Source organism: Dipodomys spectabilis, unplaced genomic scaffold (assembly GCF_019054845.1).
Source record: "Dipodomys spectabilis isolate Male_0828 unplaced genomic scaffold, ASM1905484v1 ptg000532l, whole genome shotgun sequence".
Lineage (NCBI taxonomy): Eukaryota > Metazoa > Chordata > Mammalia > Rodentia > Heteromyidae > Dipodomys > Dipodomys spectabilis.
Window position 1 is genome coordinate 216,764 of NW_024871209.1, and position 19,354 is coordinate 236,117.

At 60.6% G+C, this 19,354-nt stretch overlaps 3 protein-coding genes across 3 annotated transcripts; 2 read left to right on the forward strand and 1 right to left on the reverse strand.

Annotated features, from left to right (window-relative positions):
• Positions 1 to 737: 737 nt before the first annotated feature.
• Grpel1 (GrpE like 1, mitochondrial) lies at positions 738 to 5,322 on the forward strand. Its single transcript, XM_042670313.1, has 4 exons — positions 738 to 814; positions 3,517 to 3,679; positions 4,452 to 4,533; positions 4,644 to 5,322. Exons 1-4 carry the CDS (start codon positions 753 to 755, stop codon positions 4,988 to 4,990), a joined length of 654 nt encoding a protein of 217 aa, XP_042526247.1. The 5' UTR covers positions 738 to 752; the 3' UTR covers positions 4,991 to 5,322.
• Positions 5,323 to 8,519: 3,197 nt separating this feature from the next.
• Positions 8,520 to 16,350, reverse strand: Tada2b (transcriptional adaptor 2B). The gene is made up of 2 exons (XM_042670269.1): positions 16,055 to 16,350; positions 8,520 to 10,642 (listed from the first exon to the last, which is right to left on the reverse strand). The coding sequence occupies exons 1-2, from the start codon at positions 16,322 to 16,324 to the stop codon at positions 9,650 to 9,652; spliced, it is 1,263 nt and encodes a 420-aa protein (XP_042526203.1). The 5' UTR covers positions 16,325 to 16,350; the 3' UTR covers positions 8,520 to 9,649.
• Positions 16,351 to 16,830: 480 nt separating this feature from the next.
• Positions 16,831 to 19,035, forward strand: Ccdc96 (coiled-coil domain containing 96). Its single transcript, XM_042670297.1, has 2 exons — positions 16,831 to 17,390; positions 17,523 to 19,035. The coding sequence occupies exons 1-2, from the start codon at positions 16,831 to 16,833 to the stop codon at positions 18,610 to 18,612; spliced, it is 1,650 nt and encodes a 549-aa protein (XP_042526231.1). The 3' UTR covers positions 18,613 to 19,035.
• The last annotated feature ends 319 nt before the right edge of the window (positions 19,036 to 19,354 follow it).

A 19,354-nucleotide genomic window follows, 5' to 3' on the forward strand; every position in this document is an offset into this window, starting at 1 on the left:
GACGGCGGGGTCCGGACTGGCGCTCGCGCGGGGCCGGGAGGGGGGGGGGGGGACGTCGCAGGCCCCAGGCCTCCCCTTGGGGAGCGGAGGGGCCCGGAGGCGGCTCCGTGTTCAGTTCCCGGAGTGGCCGCCGGGTGGCAGCACCTGCGGGCCGCTTCGAGGTGGCCACCGGACCTTGGCTGGGTGGGCCAGGGCCTCGCCGCGGGGAAGACCGGCCCGGCGCAGGGCTCAGCGGCTGCAACTCCACTCACTCATCTCTGGCCCGTCTGACGCCCTGGGGGTCCCTCTTCCGAACTCCTCAACACGCGACGAGCACGTCCCTAGCCCTGGGCAACGCGGCCGCGCCTCCCTCCCTCCCTCCCTTCGACGCCACAGTCCGCACGTTCTATCCCGCGTGGCCACGCAGGCCACGCCCCAGCACACCGGGCACGCCTCCAGAACCTCTCTATCCATTGGCTCTTCCCTGACCTCGTCCCGCCCACAAGGACGCGCCTCCCCCTGTTCCCTTCACCTCTCACCTCACCGCCCGGGCTCCCTGAGGCCGGAGACTCCGCCCCCGGAGGGAAGGGGGCGTGTACTTCGTCGTGATTCGCATATATTAGCGACCATTGCCCGTCCATCACGGAAAACGTGATCCTGGATTGGCCAAGGAGAAGCAGCGGGAGGGACAGCGGGAGGGACGGCGGTAGGCGTGCCCGCGCACGCACAGTGCGTGCGCACGGACGGCGGCGGCGGCGGCGGCGGCGGCGGCGATGGCGGCTCGGTGCGTCCGGGCGGCGCGGCGCAGCCTCCCGGCTCTGTCGCTGTCTCTCAGGTAAGGGCGCGTCCTCAGGAAGGCCGCCTCCGCTTCCCGCCCGGCGCTTCGGGCCTCAGCCTCCTCGGCGCGGGCCGCGGGCCTCCCCGGGGCTCCGTCCTGGACCCGCGGCTCTCGCCGCAGGACGCGGGCCGCGCGGGCCCCCTCTCCGGAGCCCGCGCCCCGGGGTCCGCTGCGTGCCCGGCTGCGCCTGCGCGGCCGGCTCGGGGCCCGGGGCGCGGGGCCGGAGGCGCATGGCCGCCCGGACCGGAAGCGCGGGCCGCGGGGCGCCGCGGGCGGGGGCCCGGCCAGGGTCACGCCGCGAGGCCGGGCGCCGCCGGGCGTGGCCCGGGCGGTCAGGCCCGGGCGGCTCGGGGAAATTCCGTGTGCCGGGGGGGGGGGGGGGGGGAACGGCCCCGTCCGCCTCGCCGGCTCCCGGCCGTTCCCCTTCTAACCCGGGTCCCACCTCAGAAGCGCGCCCGGCGCGGCCTGGGGACGTCCACCGGGGGCGGCCGGGAGCCGCACGGGGCCGGGGAGCGGCGCGAGCCCCGGCCGACGGCCACTGCGAGCAGCGCGCCTCCAACACCCGCGTCCGAAGGCCTTTGGCCCTGGCCGATTGTATGCGGTCAGCCTGGCCGAGGGCGGCGGCCTAGCTCTCCGCGTGCCCCGTGCGTCCCTCTCCACGCCTTGCCCCGCTCCCAGAGCCTCTCTGGCCAAGCGGAGCCCAGCTGGTGGCAGACGGAAGGCGGTGACTGCCCCGGCCAGGGGACAAACCACCAAAGTGACAGTGTCATAAAAGTTGTTGCACCGAAGTGCAAACGCAGATGAGGGGCTTCTGTGTATCTTCATAAACAGGATCACTCCTGGGCACTCCCTGTGTGGCATAAGTGAAGGTGGCCAGTGGAGCAAGGGGCCTGCCCACGGACATCGCGGCCATCAGCTGGGATGTGTGCGTGACGAAATAGGAGATTTTTCTCTCGAGCCTGGCCCCGTGAGGCATGAGTGTGTTTCTCTTTAAGTTGCCTTTCTCGACAAAGCACTCAGAAGGCATCCAGAAGATGGCTATTGAGCTCATCTCTTTAGGAGTCGGACAGTTTCCAGATTCTGGGAGCAGCAGTCGGTCCTCTGACTAAACATCAAGTTCCAGCATTAGCTGGGTGGTATATAAATAGGTGTGCTCCGTGTACTGATCCCTTTTCTTTAATTCAACGAGTTTTCTTAAAGCTGGGAAGAAAGTTGAATGTAGTAGATCCTAATTGGACACCTGATGAAGACAAGTGGGTTTTAAGTCACCGAAGACTTTGAGACTTGATGCTCTTGTGTAGATGAGATAGATAATACCTTAAATCATTCCTAGGGCTCATTCTAGAGCACTTTGTACTTCTCCTGTACACAGCACAGTTCCTGACTCTGCACCTTGGTCCAAACCATTGCCCTTCCTGGAGTAAATCTCTGCCCCCCTCTCTACACAAACGCTCCCTGTCCTACAAAGCCCTCTGTGGGGCGTGGCACAGCGGACACACCAGCCACCCCAGCACCTTGCATCAGAAGGCTGAGGCAGGAGGATTGTTCATAGCCAGTCCGTGTGTCTAGGCTGTGTCTCTAAATAAGTAGGTCCCCAGGCTTCCCCATTTCCCTCCTAACAGCCTCACACTTGCTAAGCAGGCACTCTACCAATTGAGACACCTTGTCAGTTCTTTTTTTTTTTTTGGTCAGTCATGGGGCTTGAACTCTGAGCTTGGGCGCTATCCCTCAGCTCAAGGCGAGTGCTCTACTGCTTGAGCCACAGTGCCACTTCCAGTTTTCTAGTGGTTTATTGGAGATAAGTCTCGTGGACTTTCCTGCCCACGCTGGCTTTGAACCGCGATCCTCAGACCTCAGCCTCCTGAGTAGCTAGGATGACAGGCATGAGCCACCGGTGCCCAGCACCTCTCCAGTTCTTTACTGGTTTATTTTTTGGATAAGATCTCCCACTTTTCACTGTGGCTGGTCTAGCTTAAGATGTCTTCTTGCAAAAGCCAGAAGTGGCGCTGTGGCTCAAGTGGTTAGAGTGCTAGCCTTGAGCTGAAGAGCTGAGGGACAGCGCCCAGGCCAAGTTCAGGCTTCATGACGGGGGGGGGGGGGGGGGGGGGGGGGGGGGGGGGGTCTTCTTGCTAGCTTTTAACCAGAGTTAGGCTCACACTGCTATCTTCCTGATCTCCACCTCACAACTTGCTGGGATTACAGGCATGGGTCAGTGTGCCCAGCCAGCAGTTTGCCTTTTTTGCATGATGGTGAATACTTTGTGGGCAGGATCTCTCCTGGTCTGCCCTTGTTAGCCATGCAACTAGTGGCTCTACCTCTGTCCAGTTGGGTGATTTGTTTGTATGAGGGTCACAGTATGTTTACACAGCCTGTTGGTCCAGCCTGCTGCAGGGAGGGCTCTGGCACCGCCTCCTGTGGGCTGTTGTTGACCAGAACCATTAGAGGCAGGTGTGCTTCAGTGCAGTAGATACAATGTATACAATAGATACAATGTATATGATTTGTCCCTTTACTGGTGAAAGCTTTTCTCTCCCAAGCCAGTCCCTAATTGCTTGACTTCCAAGTTTCTAAAATGTCTTGGGATCACATGCCAACAAGCAGTCTGCCTGTGCGATGATTGCATGCCAACAAGCAGTCTGCGTGTGCAAGTGCATGCCAACAAGCAGTCCATGTGTGGAGTGACGCGTGACTTTCTGCAGGCCCTCTCCTCGGTGGTTGTGCACAGCCACAAAGCAGAAGAACAGTGGTCAGAACCTGGAGGATGACAGCGGCCACAGCGAACAGAAGACAGAGCCGCCATCCACAGACAAGATTCTTCTGGACGAGAAGGTGAAGCTGGAAGAGCAGCTGAGAGAGACAACGGTGAGGACGGGCGAGGGAGCAAGGCCGAGGCCGTGCTCCTGGTGTAGTCTGCTCGTACCTTGTATTACGGTGGTCTTCTCCAGGGAGGAGAGCTCAATACAGCCGGGGACTTGGAGGTGCTGGGTGGAGTTGGGAGGAGGGTGGCCCACAGTCATCATCGGGGAAGTGGGAGGTGGCACTGAGCCAGCCCTGAAGGTTGAAGTCAGTGCCCTGCATCGTGCATGCTGGCGCTGGCCCGGCCCCAGCCCGGGCCCCCTGTGACAGAGGGAACGGAAGCAGGAAGGTGGGGTGGACCGGGAAGGGGTGCTGACAGCTGCCTAGACTGAGAGTGGGAGCTGCTGGAGGTGTCACGCAGCTGACTTTCACGGGGACCCCTCAGGAAATGGGGTGCCTGGTCCTAGAGTCCCAGGATTGAGTCCCCACAGAACCTCCTGGGCAGCCCCAAGGGTCCCAGAGGGTCATTTGTGGGGCACTGGCTGCCCTGCACCGGGATGGCGGCCTGCGGGGTGCTGGCCCTGAGTTAGGAGTGTGGGCCCTTCCTGGGCTGGCGAGTGAGCACGGGAGGAGCACGCCAGGGGAGCACGGGGCGGGCGGCCGCAGGACGCTGCTGCGCACGCTGTTAAGCTATCTTGGCTGACCTAAAATCCCAAAAGTAATGACAGGTTGCATGTGTATTTTGGCTTAGGGTTTATTACAGAATCATCTTTCAGTCAGGGTGGCTTTCTTAAGACAGTTTTCCACTTTTAATTCATATACATTTTTCTTTCCTTAGGAAAAATACAAACGAGCCTTGGCAGATACTGAGAACTTACGGCAGAGGAGTCAAAAGCTGGTGGAGGAAGCCAAGTTATATGGTAACTCGTGGGAATGCTGTCGGTGCTGGGCGGGCCGGGCAGGGCCTGGGACAAGCAGCCGTGTTCCCTGGCTGTGGTGTGTGCAAACCGCCTTCTCTGGCTGGCTCTAGGCATCCAGGGCTTCTGCAAGGACCTGCTGGAAGTGGCTGACATTCTGGAGAAGGCCACCCAGAGTGTCCCAAAGGAAGAGATCCGAGACGACAACCCACACCTCAAGAGCCTGTACGAGGGGCTGGTGATGACCGAAGTGCAGATTCAGAAGGTGTTCACGAAGCACGGCCTGCTCAGGCTGGACCCCGCCGGAGCCAAGTTTGACCCTTACGAACATGAGGCCTTGTTCCACACGCCGGTGGAGGGGAAAGAGCCGGGCACGGTGGCACTGGTTAGCAAGGTCGGGTACAAGCTGCATGGGCGCACCCTGAGGCCCGCCCTGGTGGGGGTGGTGAAGGCAGCATAGCCACCTCGCTGCTTCTGGACTTTTCCAGCACTTGCTGTAACGTCCTGGTTCTCATCAGTGCCCGTGTCTCACCTTTGCCGGCCTTGTCGGGAAGCTGGAGTCAGCTGCGCCGGCACGCGGGAGCTGGCCACTGGCTCTCAGCAGCACGTGTTCTCATAGGCTTCCACAGGCTTGCAGAGAGGCCGAGGGACTTGTGGAGTGCCGTGGGTAATGCTGTATCCGCTCAGCTTGGGTGATTGCAAAGCATTCTAACAAATAAAAGGTCTTGGGGAGTTGTGTTTGGCTGCGCGGTGAGCACATGCCGCGTCCTCCACGGCTCTCCTGCATCTGCAGTGCTGTGCTGGCTCCTCTGAAGGGAAGGCCGGAGGTGGACGTGCTTGTCAGTAAAAGCTTAGGACTAGCATGCTGGAGGCCAAGGCAAGAGGATCTTGACTCCAGACCAGTGTGGGCTAAATACGTAACAAGACTCTCAAACAAAAATAATTAGGTGCAGTGGCTTACTCCTGTAATCCCAGCTATTGAAGAGACTGCAGTTGGGAGGATCATGGTTCAAGGCCAGCCCAGACAAAAGATATTCTTCCCTCATCCCCATTAAATACAGTAGTTGGGCAAAAGTAGGAAGACTAGAGTTTTAGGTCCCAAGCAAAATCCCAAGACCTTATTTTAAGAAAAAGAGGACAAAAAACAGGTAGAGGAGATATAGCTGAAATGAGAGTCTGCAAGTGTGAGTCCTGGAGTTGAAATCCTAGTATCTCCCCCCCCACCCCCAAACAAACAAAAAGAGCTTGTGACCTTTGAGAAGAGTAGGAGCTAAAAAATGAACACTGCTAACGTTTCACATTGCCAAGAACTGAATTTGGCAAACTCAGTTCCTGTTTCCAGTTTTGTTCATCCGAATGTTTAAGTCTGTATTCAATACTTAAAACCTCAAGGTGTAATCCTTGTTACAGTGGACCTCCTTGAAATACGAAAACTACATGCCTAGAATACTCTCAGTGTTGCTGAGTCTCGGGTTTTGTTGAAGAGGATTAAAAGCCCAGTGTTTATTTTCCTACCTCATGGTGATGGTTTCTTGTCCTTCAGTGGACTGTGAGCCCCTTAGGCACGTGGCTGAGGGCCCAGTGTGCTGCTCGGAGGGCAGAGCAGCCCTCCAGCAGGGACAGGCATCCTGGGCCAGGGCCCAGCTGACTGGGAGCTCTTCTTAGTCTAAAGGCTGTTCTCATTTATATGGCTCTCTAAGGCCTAGTAAAAGCTGAGTGAGGCCGGACGTCTGTGATCCTAGCACTCAGGAGGCTGAGAGCTGAAGACAGTGGTTCAAAGCCAACCCAGGCAGGAAAATCCACGACTCTCATTTCCAATTAACTACCAGAAAATCAAAAGTGGCTCCATGTGGTAGAGCACTAGTGCTAGCCTTGAGCAAGAGCTCAGGGACAGTGCCTAGTGCCTAGGCCCTGAGTTCAAGCCCTATTACCTACTAAAAGGAAAGAAACAGCTGAGTGATTAGCTAAGCTATTTAGGAGGCTGAGGCCCACAGGACCACAACTCCAAGCTGGCCTGAGGTGCAGGGTCCGGGAGACGCCCATCTCCAGTTAACAGAATGCTATGGTGGAAGCATGGCTCAAGCGGTATAGTAAAAAAGAACGGTGTGTGACCTATTACTGTTATCAACAGAGGTAACCTACTGTTTGGTGGGATGCAGCACTGCGCCATTCACAGCAGAGATGGGGAATGGGCCAGACATGACGGTGCCCAGGTGTAATCCTAACTACTTGGAGGTGTGGACAGCATGGTTCTAGGCCACTCGAGCAAACGTCCAAGACTGAAAAAGAAAGAACCTGGGCTTGTGGCTCCAGTGGCAGTGCAGGCCCACTCAGCCCTGCATCCCTGGACTTCTCACCAATGGTTTAACCTGTGGCAGACCAAAAGTCCGCACCTGTACTGAGCATGGACAGTCACGGGGCTGCCTCACACAAGCTGGGCTGGGCTGGGCTGGGCTGCCCCTGAGTCCCACCCACAGCTAGCTACAGGCTTGTCATTGGTTTTTAGTCTTACCTGGTATCTCTCAAGGCCCCTAGCGATTGGTGTAGCAGGGGAACATGGGCTGTGCATGTGTCCTTTTCCATAAGGGGCTTGAGCTGAGACTTGTACCCTCTTGAGGGACATCTGCATGTACACATGGCAGAGCTATTTCATAGAGTTCAGTTATCCACTGTTGCCGTGAGCAAGAACATGTCAGGTTCGCACACATTCCTACCACGAAATCACACTTGCTGACAGTGTGCTAGTCAAGCATTGGAAAGCTGCAGGCCTGTGCTGGGCTGAGCTGAGCTGTTCAGTGTGGACAGCCAGAACCCGAGACCTGAAGTGGCCCACTCCCAGGGCTGGGCTGGCCTACAAGCGTTGTCTGCCTAGCAGAGAGCTGGTGTGACAGCGCGGTGCGCTTGCCGGCCAGGGCGGGTGCTGACTGCAAGGCTGGCGGAGCTAAGGAAGAAGCGGTCACACATTTCCCAACGTGTTTAATATGTAAAAGGATAATAAAAAACGGTAGTCAGAGTTGCAATTTTTAATACATTCTCGGAATGTTCGCCTCCCAGAGCATTATTTCAAAGAACTGAAGATTTACCTAACTTTTTGATTCAAAGACAGTTAAATTCAAAAAGACCTAGTTCCACAGGGTATGCTAGTTAACTCACTGTGAGAATTAAATACAGACAAGTCAGGCTGTAGCTAACAGTAGAGCAAGGACTAATGTGACAGAAATAGCTAGAGCAGACGGAAGAAGAGGCAACCAATCCTAAAATTACTTTTCCCTTGTAACAGCATATTAAAACTTCAACATAAATTATACATTCATTATGGCATTTAGAAACCATCAGAGACATGCACATGACAGGCTGCTGAGCAGAGTCTCATCTTCCGGCCCTGGGTCCAGACCACACATTTACAGGGATCCTCTGCTTTCCACACTTTCAATAGAGGTCTGGCTGTCATTTTATATAAAAATAAGACGAAACATAAAGCCTCACCAAACCAGGACTCTCATATTAAAAAACAACAACAAAAGAAAACGCATCACTACAACTAAAGCCGTGGCTCTCAAACTTGAACTTTCACCTTAGCTACATGGAGAGCCTGCGAACAGCTTGCACTCCAGGGGCCTCATTCTGTCTCTAACAAGCGCCCAGGAGCCCACTTTGAGAACCAAACAAACCAGTTTGGCCGGCAGGGGACAGTGTGGAGGCCATACTGCTGGGCTGCTGGCTGGGCCTAGGCGGACAGCTGGGCAGACTTGGCCAGCCCACAGTGCACCTACAACTAAAGCCATGTTCAGTGTACTTCGTGTTGAAAAGCTGACCCTAGGGGACGGGATGTAAGGTGAAAAGGCACGGAGTCAAGTCATCCTTGGAATGAGGTTTGGGTTTTTTTGCTGTTTTTCCTATTTTCTTTAAAATCACTGTAAGGTCAAGCCCAAACATTCTGGGAGGTAAACAGGCTCTTGTACCTATGGGGCGGGGGGGGGGGGGGGGGGGGGAGGATAAGCTTGACGGAGCAGGAGGTGGGGTGGGATCTGTGGTCACTCCAGGACTCTAAAGCAGGGTCTGGGCATAAGAACCCTGAGCAGCGGGAAGACAAACGCCTTCCTCAGGTTTAGGAAGGTACCATGTACGACCTTAAAGGGAGCCCCAGAAACGAGCTTTCCAGTTGGGCTGAGAAGTTGTTTCTGGGTTTGTTTCACAACAGTGAACAGAAGCAGCACCGGGCTCCAAGGCACAGCCAGTGCTCCCCACACTCACCAGAGCCCCTGGAGCTGGACCCTGGCCCTGCCCAGCTAGCAGCTGGTAGGCACAGCCATGCCCTGGACCATCTGCTTAGCCAGGTAGCACGGTCCTATGTACAACTGGGCTGAAAATCCTGAGGGAGCCGACACCCAGGCTTGGAGCCCCGGGCGTCAGCCTTGCCTTGTAAAGCAGGGTCTATTGGCCTAAGACGTCCTACAGGTGCAGCGGCCCCCTGACAACCCTGTGTCCCTTCCCCGAGCGCTTTGCCTTCCCAGGGACAAGGATGCAAGAAGGCATGGAGGGCCGGCGGGCCGTGCTACACGAGGCAGGGAAACCCCAGGCTCACTGTGCCAACGAGGGGTTCTTCCTCTTCAGGGGCGCAGCGCCAGTGTGCCTGGTGGTGGTCTTGGGCCTCCACAGCGAAGAGCTCTGGGCATGGCCTGCCTCCAGGTAAAGTGCTGCGTGCCGGGGCTGTGTTGGGGTGTCAGCTGGGGCAGCAGTGGGCTCAGAAAAGGGGCGCCAACAGCAACTTGCCTGAGAAGAGCTTGTGTCACCAGGGCAGAGCTGATGGTGGGCAGCCCAGGCCCTGGCACCCACCTGAAGGGAGGAAGGCTCACCCAAAAGAAGGCCAGCGTCCGCCCCGTCCGCCCTCTGCCCACGGAACACACAAGGCAGTTCGTCACCTTAAAGGATACTTTTAGGACGAAGTTAAAATAGACACGTATTTGTCTCCCCCGTGATCCAATGTAAGACTGTTGCTATTGCTTCTTTCAGAGGATGGAGAGAGCATCAATACCTTGACACCAGAGGCCGGGGAAGGGCAAAAGTGCGCCCCCAGCCCCGGTGGGCGACTCACAGCGGCTCCAGCGGCGCCCTGGCCTCAGGAGGCGTCCCTGGCTATCCACCCGCTTTCCGTGAGGAAGTTCAGAATCCTTTTCTTGAGGACCTTGTCCAGGTAGCTGGGGAGGCGGCTTTTGGAGGGCACGCCCTGCCGCTTCTGCAGGTGGTCTTTGATGATGATGGTCTTCACCGTCACGTAGCGCGCGGGGCTCAAGTTCAAGGAGCTGCACAGCACCTTCTCACGGTCGGACAACAGCTCGAACCCAGGGAGGTTCTCGATGGCTGCGAACTCGCCGTCCTTGCCATCCTCCTTCCCCCTCTTGGAGCCGGCCATGTTTTTGTTCTCCTTCCTCCGCTCCCGCTTGTGCCTGGCGGCCTCGTACTCGGCCGACTCCTCCATCTTGGTGATCCCGTTCCGCCGGTAGCGTTGCAGCTCTCGGATTTTGGCTCGGAGCATCTTCTCCTTGTGCATGTTCTCAAACAGGTCGTCAAACTCCTTGCACGACATGAACTGGTAGAGCGGCCGCAGCTTCAGCCGCAGCTCCTTCTCTTCCTTGGTGATCTTGCGCTTGGGCGCCCTCTCCTTCTCCTTCCGCTCCTTCCCCAGGAAGGCGGGCACCAGGTTGTAGTCGCGGGCGATGTTCTTGCGGCGCTGGCGCTCCTTCAGCTTGCGCACGTACATGTCCACGTGGGCGCGCTTGAGCTCGATCTCCACGTCGTCGTCGTCGTAGTTCACCGAGAGCCCGCTGATGAGCGTCTCCGCGTCCTGGTCGTACTCTATCTCGTAGTCGTCCCGCAGTGGCATGTAGCCCAGCTGCTGCTGCTCTGCCACCGAGATGTCCAGCGGAGGCAGCGGTGTGGTGAGGCTGGGCGAGAGAGGCCCCCCGCTGGGGCAGGTGTGGTCGGTCACGCGGTTGGGGATGGTGTCGGGGATGCAGGCCTTGCCCAGGTTCCCGTGGATGTACATGCTCACATAGTGCTCCATCACTTCCTGCGGGGTCCGGGAAGCACCGACGTGCGCGGCCATGTCTTCCTACAACAACAAAGGCCGAGTGTCATGAACAAGGAGCAAAGTGCGCCACACCCTGCCGAGGAGGACGGCGGGCGGCGTGGAAGGCAGCGGGCGGCGCGGAGCAGCGGCTCTGTCCGCCCAGGGTGGCAGGAGCCGACCCAGACCCCGAGCAGTGCCGCGCAGTGCGGCGTGGTGTGGCGCGGCGCTCCGTCCTGCTGCCTCCCATCTGTGCGGAACTGGGCCCACTGCCAACTGTCCTCGTCACGGGACACGGGGACACGGGTGGGCCGAGGATGCCCCAACGCCTCTTTGAGGCTCGTCTCTGGGGCAAGGCCGTGGCCCGGGGCTGATCAGGAAGAGCCCAGCACGTGCCGCTCGCCTCGGAGAGGGGCAGCCGGTCCCTCGCTGCGCTGTCTGCAGGTGATGGCAGCTCACAGCTTTGGGGGACGGGGTCCTCATTTATGACACATTCCACACCTAAGAAGGCAGCGGCAACCCCGCCGTGGCTGGCGGCATGCACCCCTGCTGGCTATTAAAGGGAGGAAACCTAAAGCTCCCTCAATCTTTTCCTTCCACCAAGTGGCCTCTTCCTTAACGCAACCACGAAAGCCACTTCAGAAAGCAACTGCCCCAAACGCGCCCCCACTCATCCGCCCCCCAGTGCCCCAGGGAGGGACAGGCTGGCTGTCCCCCAGCCCGTGACCCGCGCCGCTCCTCGGCCAGCAGCCAGCCATGCCGGGAGGGGGCGCGGGCCCCATGCCAGGCCCTCCGCCCAGGCTCCCTGGGGCCAGGCGCAGGCACGCAGGCAGGGCTGCTCCCACCAACTGCGGGGTGTGGCACAACGTGGGAACACAGGGCAGCCGAGCCGAGGCCAGGCCTCCCTGGGAATCATCAGGAACAAAAGAAAACTTACAGGACTCCTGTTGAGAACGGCACTATGAGCGCCGCGTCTATTGCTTTTATTTTCTCAGTAAACATCTGACCCACACAAAACACCAGTCACAGCCACCTCTGGCTGGGGACGTTCACCTCGGAGACCCAGGCTGGCAGGGGCCCCCTCAGCCTCAGACCCTCAGACCTCAGGCCCTTCGCTTCCCAGCACAGGAAGAGGCTGCAGTCGGTGAGGCCAGGCCCAGGGCTCCGCTAGTGCAGCAGCCGCGGGCGAGGCAGAAGCTGTGGCCTCACCCCAATTCCCCGAGTCACAGACGCAGCCAGGAGAAGAACCCACGGACCTGGCGAACTCCGCAGCCCCTCCACTCCCCTCTCCAGGTGACTGCTCACAGGGTGTCTGCCAGAGCTGCTTAGCGGCTTCACTGAGCACGGCCCACCAGGCCAGGCCTTAGAGCTATTCCACAGAGCCCGCTCACAGCCCTGAGCCCCAGCCCCGGCACACAGCCCGGCCTGCCGCTGCCGCCCGCGCTGCTGTGCCAGGCTCCAGGCTTCCAAGGCTGGCTCTGCCCCTTTGGCTGTGTGACCTGGGCACACTGGGAGCCTCTGTGCCCTGCTCCTCAGCTGAAGTCCTGGGAAGGAGGAGCCACTCCAGTTCATGCCAGCATGCACACGGCCTGGGCGCAGGCCGGAAATGTGCTCCAATCAGCAATCCTGCCACCGGCTGCCAGCCTCCCTCCACCACACGCGCACCCTGAAGACCCAGATCCTCCGGGAAGCCTTCAATGTGCCCTCAGCTCCATCCACGCCTCTCCCTCCCAGGGCTTCTCATTCTTTGTCCTTGTGGATTTTGTGAGGACGCAATTAAAATAAAAATGCCAAGGCCAACACGCACCACCAGCCTGGGTGGGTGCAGGGTACTGCTCCATTTCACGGGTGAGGAGAAGCAGCGGCCAGACAGGCATTAATGCTGTAACCACAGACGAGGCCCCGCCCTGACGTGAAGAAGGGCTGTGAGCAAGCACCTGAGCCTCCTGCCCTGGCTCCACAGCCTCCCGCCCACGTGGGTGGCGCTCTACAGCACACGCAACACGCTGTGCCCACGCTGCCACCCGGGGCTCCACGCCTGTCCTCCATCATCAAGGGCGTGGGGACAGCGAGGCACAAGAGAGGATAAAGCCGGGCTTCCTTCCCTCGGTGGTGTGGGTCTGCGTTGTCTCCACATCACTACATCTTTGTTTCTTCAAATGAATGAGCCTCAAAAGGGACAGATGCCAAAGAAGGCTACCTCTCCTGGAAGCTACTGGAAGCAGCTGGCACCTGACTGGCCAGCAGCCAAGGAGGAGGGGCAGGAAATAAAATCCACTGCAAACATTCTAAAGGACAGGAGAGAGCCTCTCTCCCAAGGGACAAGGAAATCCCTTTTCTAGCTTTCTACCAAAGCAACACCAGCAGAATCTGGCTGAGACCCAAGCACCCCGTGTTCAAAGCAGCACTGTTCACGGTAGAGGAGATGGCCACTATCGGGGGACGGGATGAGGTGCGTGCACACAGTGGAATACTATAAAGCCATTAAAACGAAACGTTGACACCTGCTACAACATGGGTGAATCTGGAGGACATGGCGCCACACGAAGTCTAACACTGCAGGATTCAGCTCAGAGACGGGCTGGGAGAGGAGGATGGGGAGGTCTTGTTTAATGAAGACAGAAATCAAGTGTGGCTCAGTGGTTAGGCACCATCACACAAGCACCTGAACTCCAACCTCAGTGCCACCAAAGAAATTATTAGTACTTAGTGCACCTGCACTGTACCAGTAAAATATTCTATGTCATACAGAGTTTACCCCAATGAAAACAATCCAGTGTCTTAAACAGAAAATAACAGAGGTGTGTCAAGGGCACATGTGTGTGTCCTGCCACAGTGTCTCCTTAAGAGCGCCCTAGCCAGCGGCACACGCTACCTGGATGGTGCTGGAAACAGGCTTTGCACTTTCTGCAGACTGGCAACTCCCAGATGCAGGTGTGTGGGCCTCATCGCTGCTTAGCATGAGCTTCCCGGGCTCTCACAGTGCGGCCTGTTTGCTCTGTTTCCGTAGTACCCACAGTCCTCATGGCAAGACATGAGGGCAGGCCATCCAGCCCGCAGCCAGCACGAGAGCCTTCTGCCTGGTGACAAGTGGAGGAGGCGCTGCCTCACAAGCTCCTTCCCACCTACCCACAGAGGTGTCGGCTCTGCTGGTGCCAACAGTGGCCCAGTGCACCACGGAGTCAGGCTTGGGCCCAGACTCACGTCTGGTTTCGCAGATGTTCCAACATTGGTAAAGGTGAGGCGTCTGCCCAGGGAGTAGGAGACACGAGCAGGAAGGAAGTCGGCGCCAGCCCTACCTGCTGAGGGCTGTGGCAGTGCCAACCATGAGCTCACACAGCCTCAGCCACCCTCTCTGCCACCCTCCCCCACCGGCGGCCCCCAACTCTGGTCTTCCACTTTGGGTCAGCTAGCTTCCGCTGTGCTCCCCAATACACCAGACTCCCCTTCTTCCCTGCTGCCTTTGTTCCTGCACAGCCTTCTGAGCCCCCACCGGGGGCCCGGGGGCCCCTTGCACCTGCAGGGTCACGAAGCCGTCATGCCAGCAGGGCCTCACCGTGGGGGCCAGCACGCAGTGAGTGCCGAGCAAGCACTGAGGACGGACGGAGGCTCAGCGCCACGACCTGCGTACCACACACCACCCGCCCGCAGATGCCAGCTTTCAGGTGGAAAGGCAAGACCACTGCCCCCACGGACACCCACCGGCCTCCACCCCGCAGACCCAGGCGAGAGGCCCCGCACTGCTGCTTTTCTACCCATCTCTTCCTGCACAGCTGAGCACTGGCCCTCCTGGCCACTCTGCAGGGCAGCTGGCCTCAACTCCTCCCCAGTGACAATCCCATGTCTCTGGAGCCAAGGGAAACCTGCAGGCCCCTGTAGGTGTTCATGTGTTCCACAGACCCCCTCGGAACACTGGCTGCCTGAATGCCTCCAGCACCCCCCAACAGGCCCGGGGTCACTTGACTACTGGCCAGGGTCCCCCGTCCTCTTGCTGCCAAAAGTGCAGGCACACCAGTGCCAGGCCCTGGTACGGCTGCCCATCCCCAAACCCTCCCGCTACTTAAACAGCAACATGCTGTTCCCTCCAGGCCCCAGGTCTCGGTGCCAGGCTCCAGCAATGCCCCTCTCCCCCCTCGGCCTCCCACAGGAAGCTGTACTACCCCAAGGCCATCCCTCACCAGCAGCCATCTGAAGCTGGAAGGGAACAGTCTCCCTCTATACTGCTGTCCTCAAAGCCCCGCTGCCTCTGCCCACCGTCCAGGCTTCCCAGCACATGCGCCCACCCAGTGATCTTCCCCCACTGAGCCTCAGCAGAACACCTTCCCAGCCTCCCACTCCAGCTGCAGCAGCAAGCTGCTGGCCTCCGACCTGGACTGCTTAATGTTCTCATTCGGTGGGTAGGCCCACACTCGGTCACACAGGCCTGCAATGGATCCTGGTTCTGTCACGTGCAAAGCTATGGGATCCAGGACAAGAGCTTAGATTCTTGCAGGCGCTACCTTTCAGCTGTACACTAAGAGCAGCAGGCCACCCACAGGGCCGCCGTGCCACATCAAGTACTCACACAATGGACACAAGACCCAAAGTACACCCTCAGTGTGCCAGTATCGGGGCACCTGCTCAGAATGGACCACAGAGCCACGCTGTAGTGCCTTGAATCAAAAAGAAAACCCAGAGGGAAAGCAACGGGCCCAAGATGGCCAGGTGCCTCTCCTCCAGGGCCCTCTCTGCGGGCTGTTAGTAACGTTTACAATCAAGGCGAGGCTGTGGTTTTGGGGTGGCGATGGTGCCGGTGGGTAGGTAAGAAGTCAGGAGGATGAAGATTCCAGGGTGGTCGATGGGGGCCATCCAGGGCCACAGACTGGCCCGGAAGGCTGGTCACTGCTTGAAGAGAAGATGAAGGCAGCGCGGGGCCTGGCACAGAGGCAGGGGAGGGGCGAAGGGAACGGGAAGCAGGGTCCCGGCGTCCCTGGGGAGGGTCCCGGGCTGCTTCCCTACTTCCAAGCAAGTCTGCTTGCCACAGACCCCAGGCCCGCGAGGCCCCGGCGAGCTCCGCTTCCCCTCGCGGTGAGGCGCGGGCGGCAGCTCCGAGGCCCCACACAACCGCCCGCTCTCCTCTTCCCCTCGGCGGGCCCCGCACGGACCCAGCGGGGACACCTCGGCCCGGCCGGTCCCGTCCCTCGCAGACATCCGGACCGCGAGCGGAGCCCAGGCCCAGCGCCTCCCCCGGCAGGGCCCCGCGGGCCCCGGAGCGGCGGACGCCCAGGCCCGCGGCCTCCACCGCCTCGGCGCCCCGGCCCAGGCCGGTCCTCCCGCCGGGAGCCGCCCGGGAGCCGCGCCGGCCCACCTGCGGCTGGCCCGGGGTCAGGGGTCGGAGGTCAGCGGGCGCGCTCCGGCCCCGCCCGCCCGGCCCGGGGCCCCGCGCCCGCCCGCACTCGCCCGGCCGCCCGCGCTCACCCAGTTGCCGAAGCCGAACTGCTCGATGGCGTCCAGCAGCAGCTGCTCCTCGCGGCTGGTCCAGCCGCCCTCGGCCTCGGGCCCCCAGAGCGTGAAGCGGCCGCCGTCCACCAGCTGGTAGCCGTGGTAGCGGCGGTGGTGGCCGATCTCGGCGCCGGCCGAGAAGCACTCGGGGCACAGCTCGATGTCCTGGCACTCGGTGCAGCGGAAGCGCAGCGGGCTCACCTCGGCCAGGCAGTACACGCAGTACTTCTTACCGAGCTCCGCCATCTTTCCCCGCTCGCCCGCCGCCCGGCCCGCCGCCGCCGCCGCCGCCGCCGCCGCGCCCCCGGCCGTCAGCGCCCCGCCGCTCGCCGGGCCCGCCGCGCCCGCGCCGCCGTCCGCCGCCGCCGCCGCCGCCGCCACGGCCACCGCCGCCCAGGCGCCGCCGGAGCCGGCCTGCCGGGCCGCGTCCCGCCTCAGCACGCAGGCGCCCTCCGGCCCGGCCCGGCCGCCGCCGCCAGCGCCGCCGCCGCCGCCGCCGCCGCCGCCGCCGCCGCCGCCGTCGCTCCGCCGCATCGCGCAGGCGCCGACAGCGCGTCCCCGCCCGGGGGCCCGGCCGACCGCTCTGCGCCTGCGCGGTACGCCCGTGCCGGCCGCCGGGCCAGCCGGGGTAGCCTCATCGCTCCGCCCCAGGCCTGGCAGAAGGCCACGCTCGGGCCGGAAGTCAAGCCGGAGGGCCACGCCTCCTGAGCGCGAGCCGGCGCCAGCGTCCAATCATCCTCGCCTGTCGCCCGATGGTCTCTCCCTATTGGTCCATCTATTTCCGGCCGGCGGGGAGAAGGGGGCCGGGCGTCGGGGTGAGCGCCTGGCCAATCGCGGGGCCTACCGTGCGCGCCCCTGGTTGCCCCGGGAAACCTAACAGCTCGCAGCCGCGACCGGCGGACATGGACGGGGACGAGCGCTCTGAGCCCTCGGAGGACGGAAGCGAAGATGGAGAGAGCCTGGACACGACCAAGATGTCTGAAAACCAGTTCCTGGATGAGTCCGTGGAGCCGGAGACCGAGCCAGGGTGGGAGCCGGAGGCGGGCGCGGAGGAGTTGGAGACGGCCGAGATAGAGGCTTGGGAGAGGGCCGCCGCCGAGGACCAGCCCGAGGAGGCCGAGGGAAGCTCGGCGGCCGCCGAGGCCCCGAGCGAGGACAGGCTGGCCGAAGCCCAGGAGGAGGAGCCGGCCGAGTCCGACTGGGAGGTAGCCGAGGCGGAGGAGCCGGTGGCGGCGCGGAGGAAGGAGACGGACGCGTTCCCCCGGGGCTCGCTGCCGCTGACCACCATCGCCGAGGAGGCCGCTGCGGAGCGGCCCCGGAGGGGCGGGGAGGAGGAGGAGGCGGCGGCGGCGGCGGAGGAGGAGGAGGAGGAGGGAGCGGCGGCGAAGGGCCGAGGCAGCGAGCCCAGGGAGGGCCGGGGCCCCGACGGGGGCGCGGGGGACAGGGCCGAGGGAAGCCGGGAGGCGCTGCCGCCGTCGGGCCAGCCGGACGACGAGGAGTGGTCGGAGGAGATGAAGAAGCAGCAGGAGCAGCAGCTGCGCCGCGAGCTCCTGGACCAGTACCACCTGCTGCTGATGGAGCGGAACCGCTACCGGCGCTACAACGCCTACCTGCAGCACCGGATCTGCGAGTCCCTGCGCAAGAAGAAGGGGCTGGAGGCGGCCGAGACGCCCGAGCGCGCGGCCGAGCCCGAGGCCCCCGAGAAGGAGCAGGCCTACCTGCACTACCTGGCCATCCTGGAGGAGCTGAGGAAGCAGGAGGTGGACGACCTGGAGTGGTACCACCAGGAGCTGGGCCAGCTGAAGCAGCAGTGCCAGGAGAAGCAGGCCCGGGTGGAGAAGGAGTGGCGCCGCTTCCAGGCCCTCAAGAAGCAGGTGGTGATGCAGGTGATGGGCAGCTGCCGCCTGCGCGGCGGGCGCCAGGCCGCCCTGCGGGAAGTGGAGCAGACCCAGGCGCTGGAGGACAAGAAGGAGAAGGAGATGAGCGCCTTGCGGCTGGAGAACGTGCAGCTGAAGCAGAGCCTGGTGCACTTCCAGACCAGGATGAGGGCTCAGGAGGACCTGTCGGAGGGCCTGCTGCTCATCGACTTCGAGCAGCTCAAGATCGAGAACCAGACCTTCAACGAGAAGGTGGAGGAGCGCAACGAGGAGCTCTCCAAGCTGCGCAACAAGGTGACCAACAACGTGCAGACCATCACCCACGTGAAGGAGAAGCTGCACTACGTGGACATGGAGAACGCCTGCAAAAAGACGCAGCTGATGGAGGTGGAGTCTCAGGTGTCCCTCGGGAGGGACATCCTGACCAGGACCAAGCAGGCCCGTGACAGCCTGCGGATGGACAACATCAAGCTCTATCAGAAGAGCGGGCTTCTGGGTAAGGAGTCGCTCCTCCGGGATTTGGAGGTAAAGGTGAACAAGACGGCGGTGCTGAGCCAGCGCCTGGAGTCCCTGAAGCGCCACCACACGGGGCTCATGCTGTCCTGCAAAGGTGTGAAGCAGAAGATCCGGGAGGCCAAGGCCTTCCTCCCCTCCTGACCCCGGGGCAGGAGGGCGGGCAGGGCCGAACGCCGGCCCGCTCAGCACACTGTCGGCTCCCCTCCGCACACGCGCGCTCTACTTGCTGCTGCTCTCTTCAGAAGCCGATGGTACTTGGGATGGAAACCTATTTTTGAATCTCGGGTTTCAGCTTCCAGATCAGGGCTGAGCACAAAAATTGGGCTAGCAAAATATGAGATTAAGCAAAAAACCGGTCTAGACAGGACCAGCGACTGACTTCTCACAGTACGCCGTCAGCTGGCCTCACGCTGAGCAAGCCTGTCATTTCAAGCACCTCATGGAAAGGAGCACAGTCCCGTCCCGGTATCTGGAAGGAGCCTTCAGTCTCACCAATGGGCAGCATTTAGAAAAATTTCTCTGCAATAAGCCATTAACTTCTCTTTGGACTTATTAAACTATGTAGAATCACGGTCGCTGTCAGCAGCTCACTAATTCCCCTAATCTTATATCATACAGGACTACTTTCTAGGGTAATGTAGAAGAATCCCAGGAAAGGAGAGATGAGCAAGAAAGGGGCTGACATTCTATCTTTCCAGTCACAGGGCTCTCAACTAGTTTCTGTGCTTAGAAGATGCTCCCATGTTGACTGACTGCCTTGCGTGGCTTTTTTTTTTTTTTTTTGTCAATCGTGGGGTTTGAACTCTAGGCTTGGGTGCTGTCCCTGTGCTCTTCAGCTCAAGGTAAGCACTCTACCGCTTGAGCCACAGCACCATTTCTGGTT

Excerpts from the sequence above, each read along its gene's own strand:
- Grpel1 (XM_042670313.1), top strand. The coding sequence starts at position 753 with ATGGCGGCTCGGTGCGTCCGGGCGGCGCGGCGCAGCCTCCCGGCTCTG. Across the intron at positions 3,680-4,451 it reads AGCAGCTGAGAGAGACAACG|GAAAAATACAAACGAGCCTT; the intron begins GTGAGGACGGGC and ends TTCTTTCCTTAG. Across the intron at positions 4,534-4,643 it reads GGAGGAAGCCAAGTTATATG|GCATCCAGGGCTTCTGCAAG; the intron begins GTAACTCGTGGG and ends GGCTGGCTCTAG.
- Tada2b (XM_042670269.1), bottom strand. The coding sequence starts at position 16,324 with ATGGCGGAGCTCGGTAAGAAGTACTGCGTGTACTGCCTGGCCGAGGTG. Across the intron at positions 10,643-16,054 it reads AGTTCGGCTTCGGCAACTGG|GAAGACATGGCCGCGCACGT; the intron begins GTGAGCGCGGGC and ends TTGTTGTTGTAG.
- Ccdc96 (XM_042670297.1), top strand. The coding sequence starts at position 16,831 with ATGGTCTCTCCCTATTGGTCCATCTATTTCCGGCCGGCGGGGAGAAGG. Across the intron at positions 17,391-17,522 it reads GAGGAGGCCGCTGCGGAGCG|GGCCGAGGGAAGCCGGGAGG; the intron begins GCCCCGGAGGGG and ends CGCGGGGGACAG.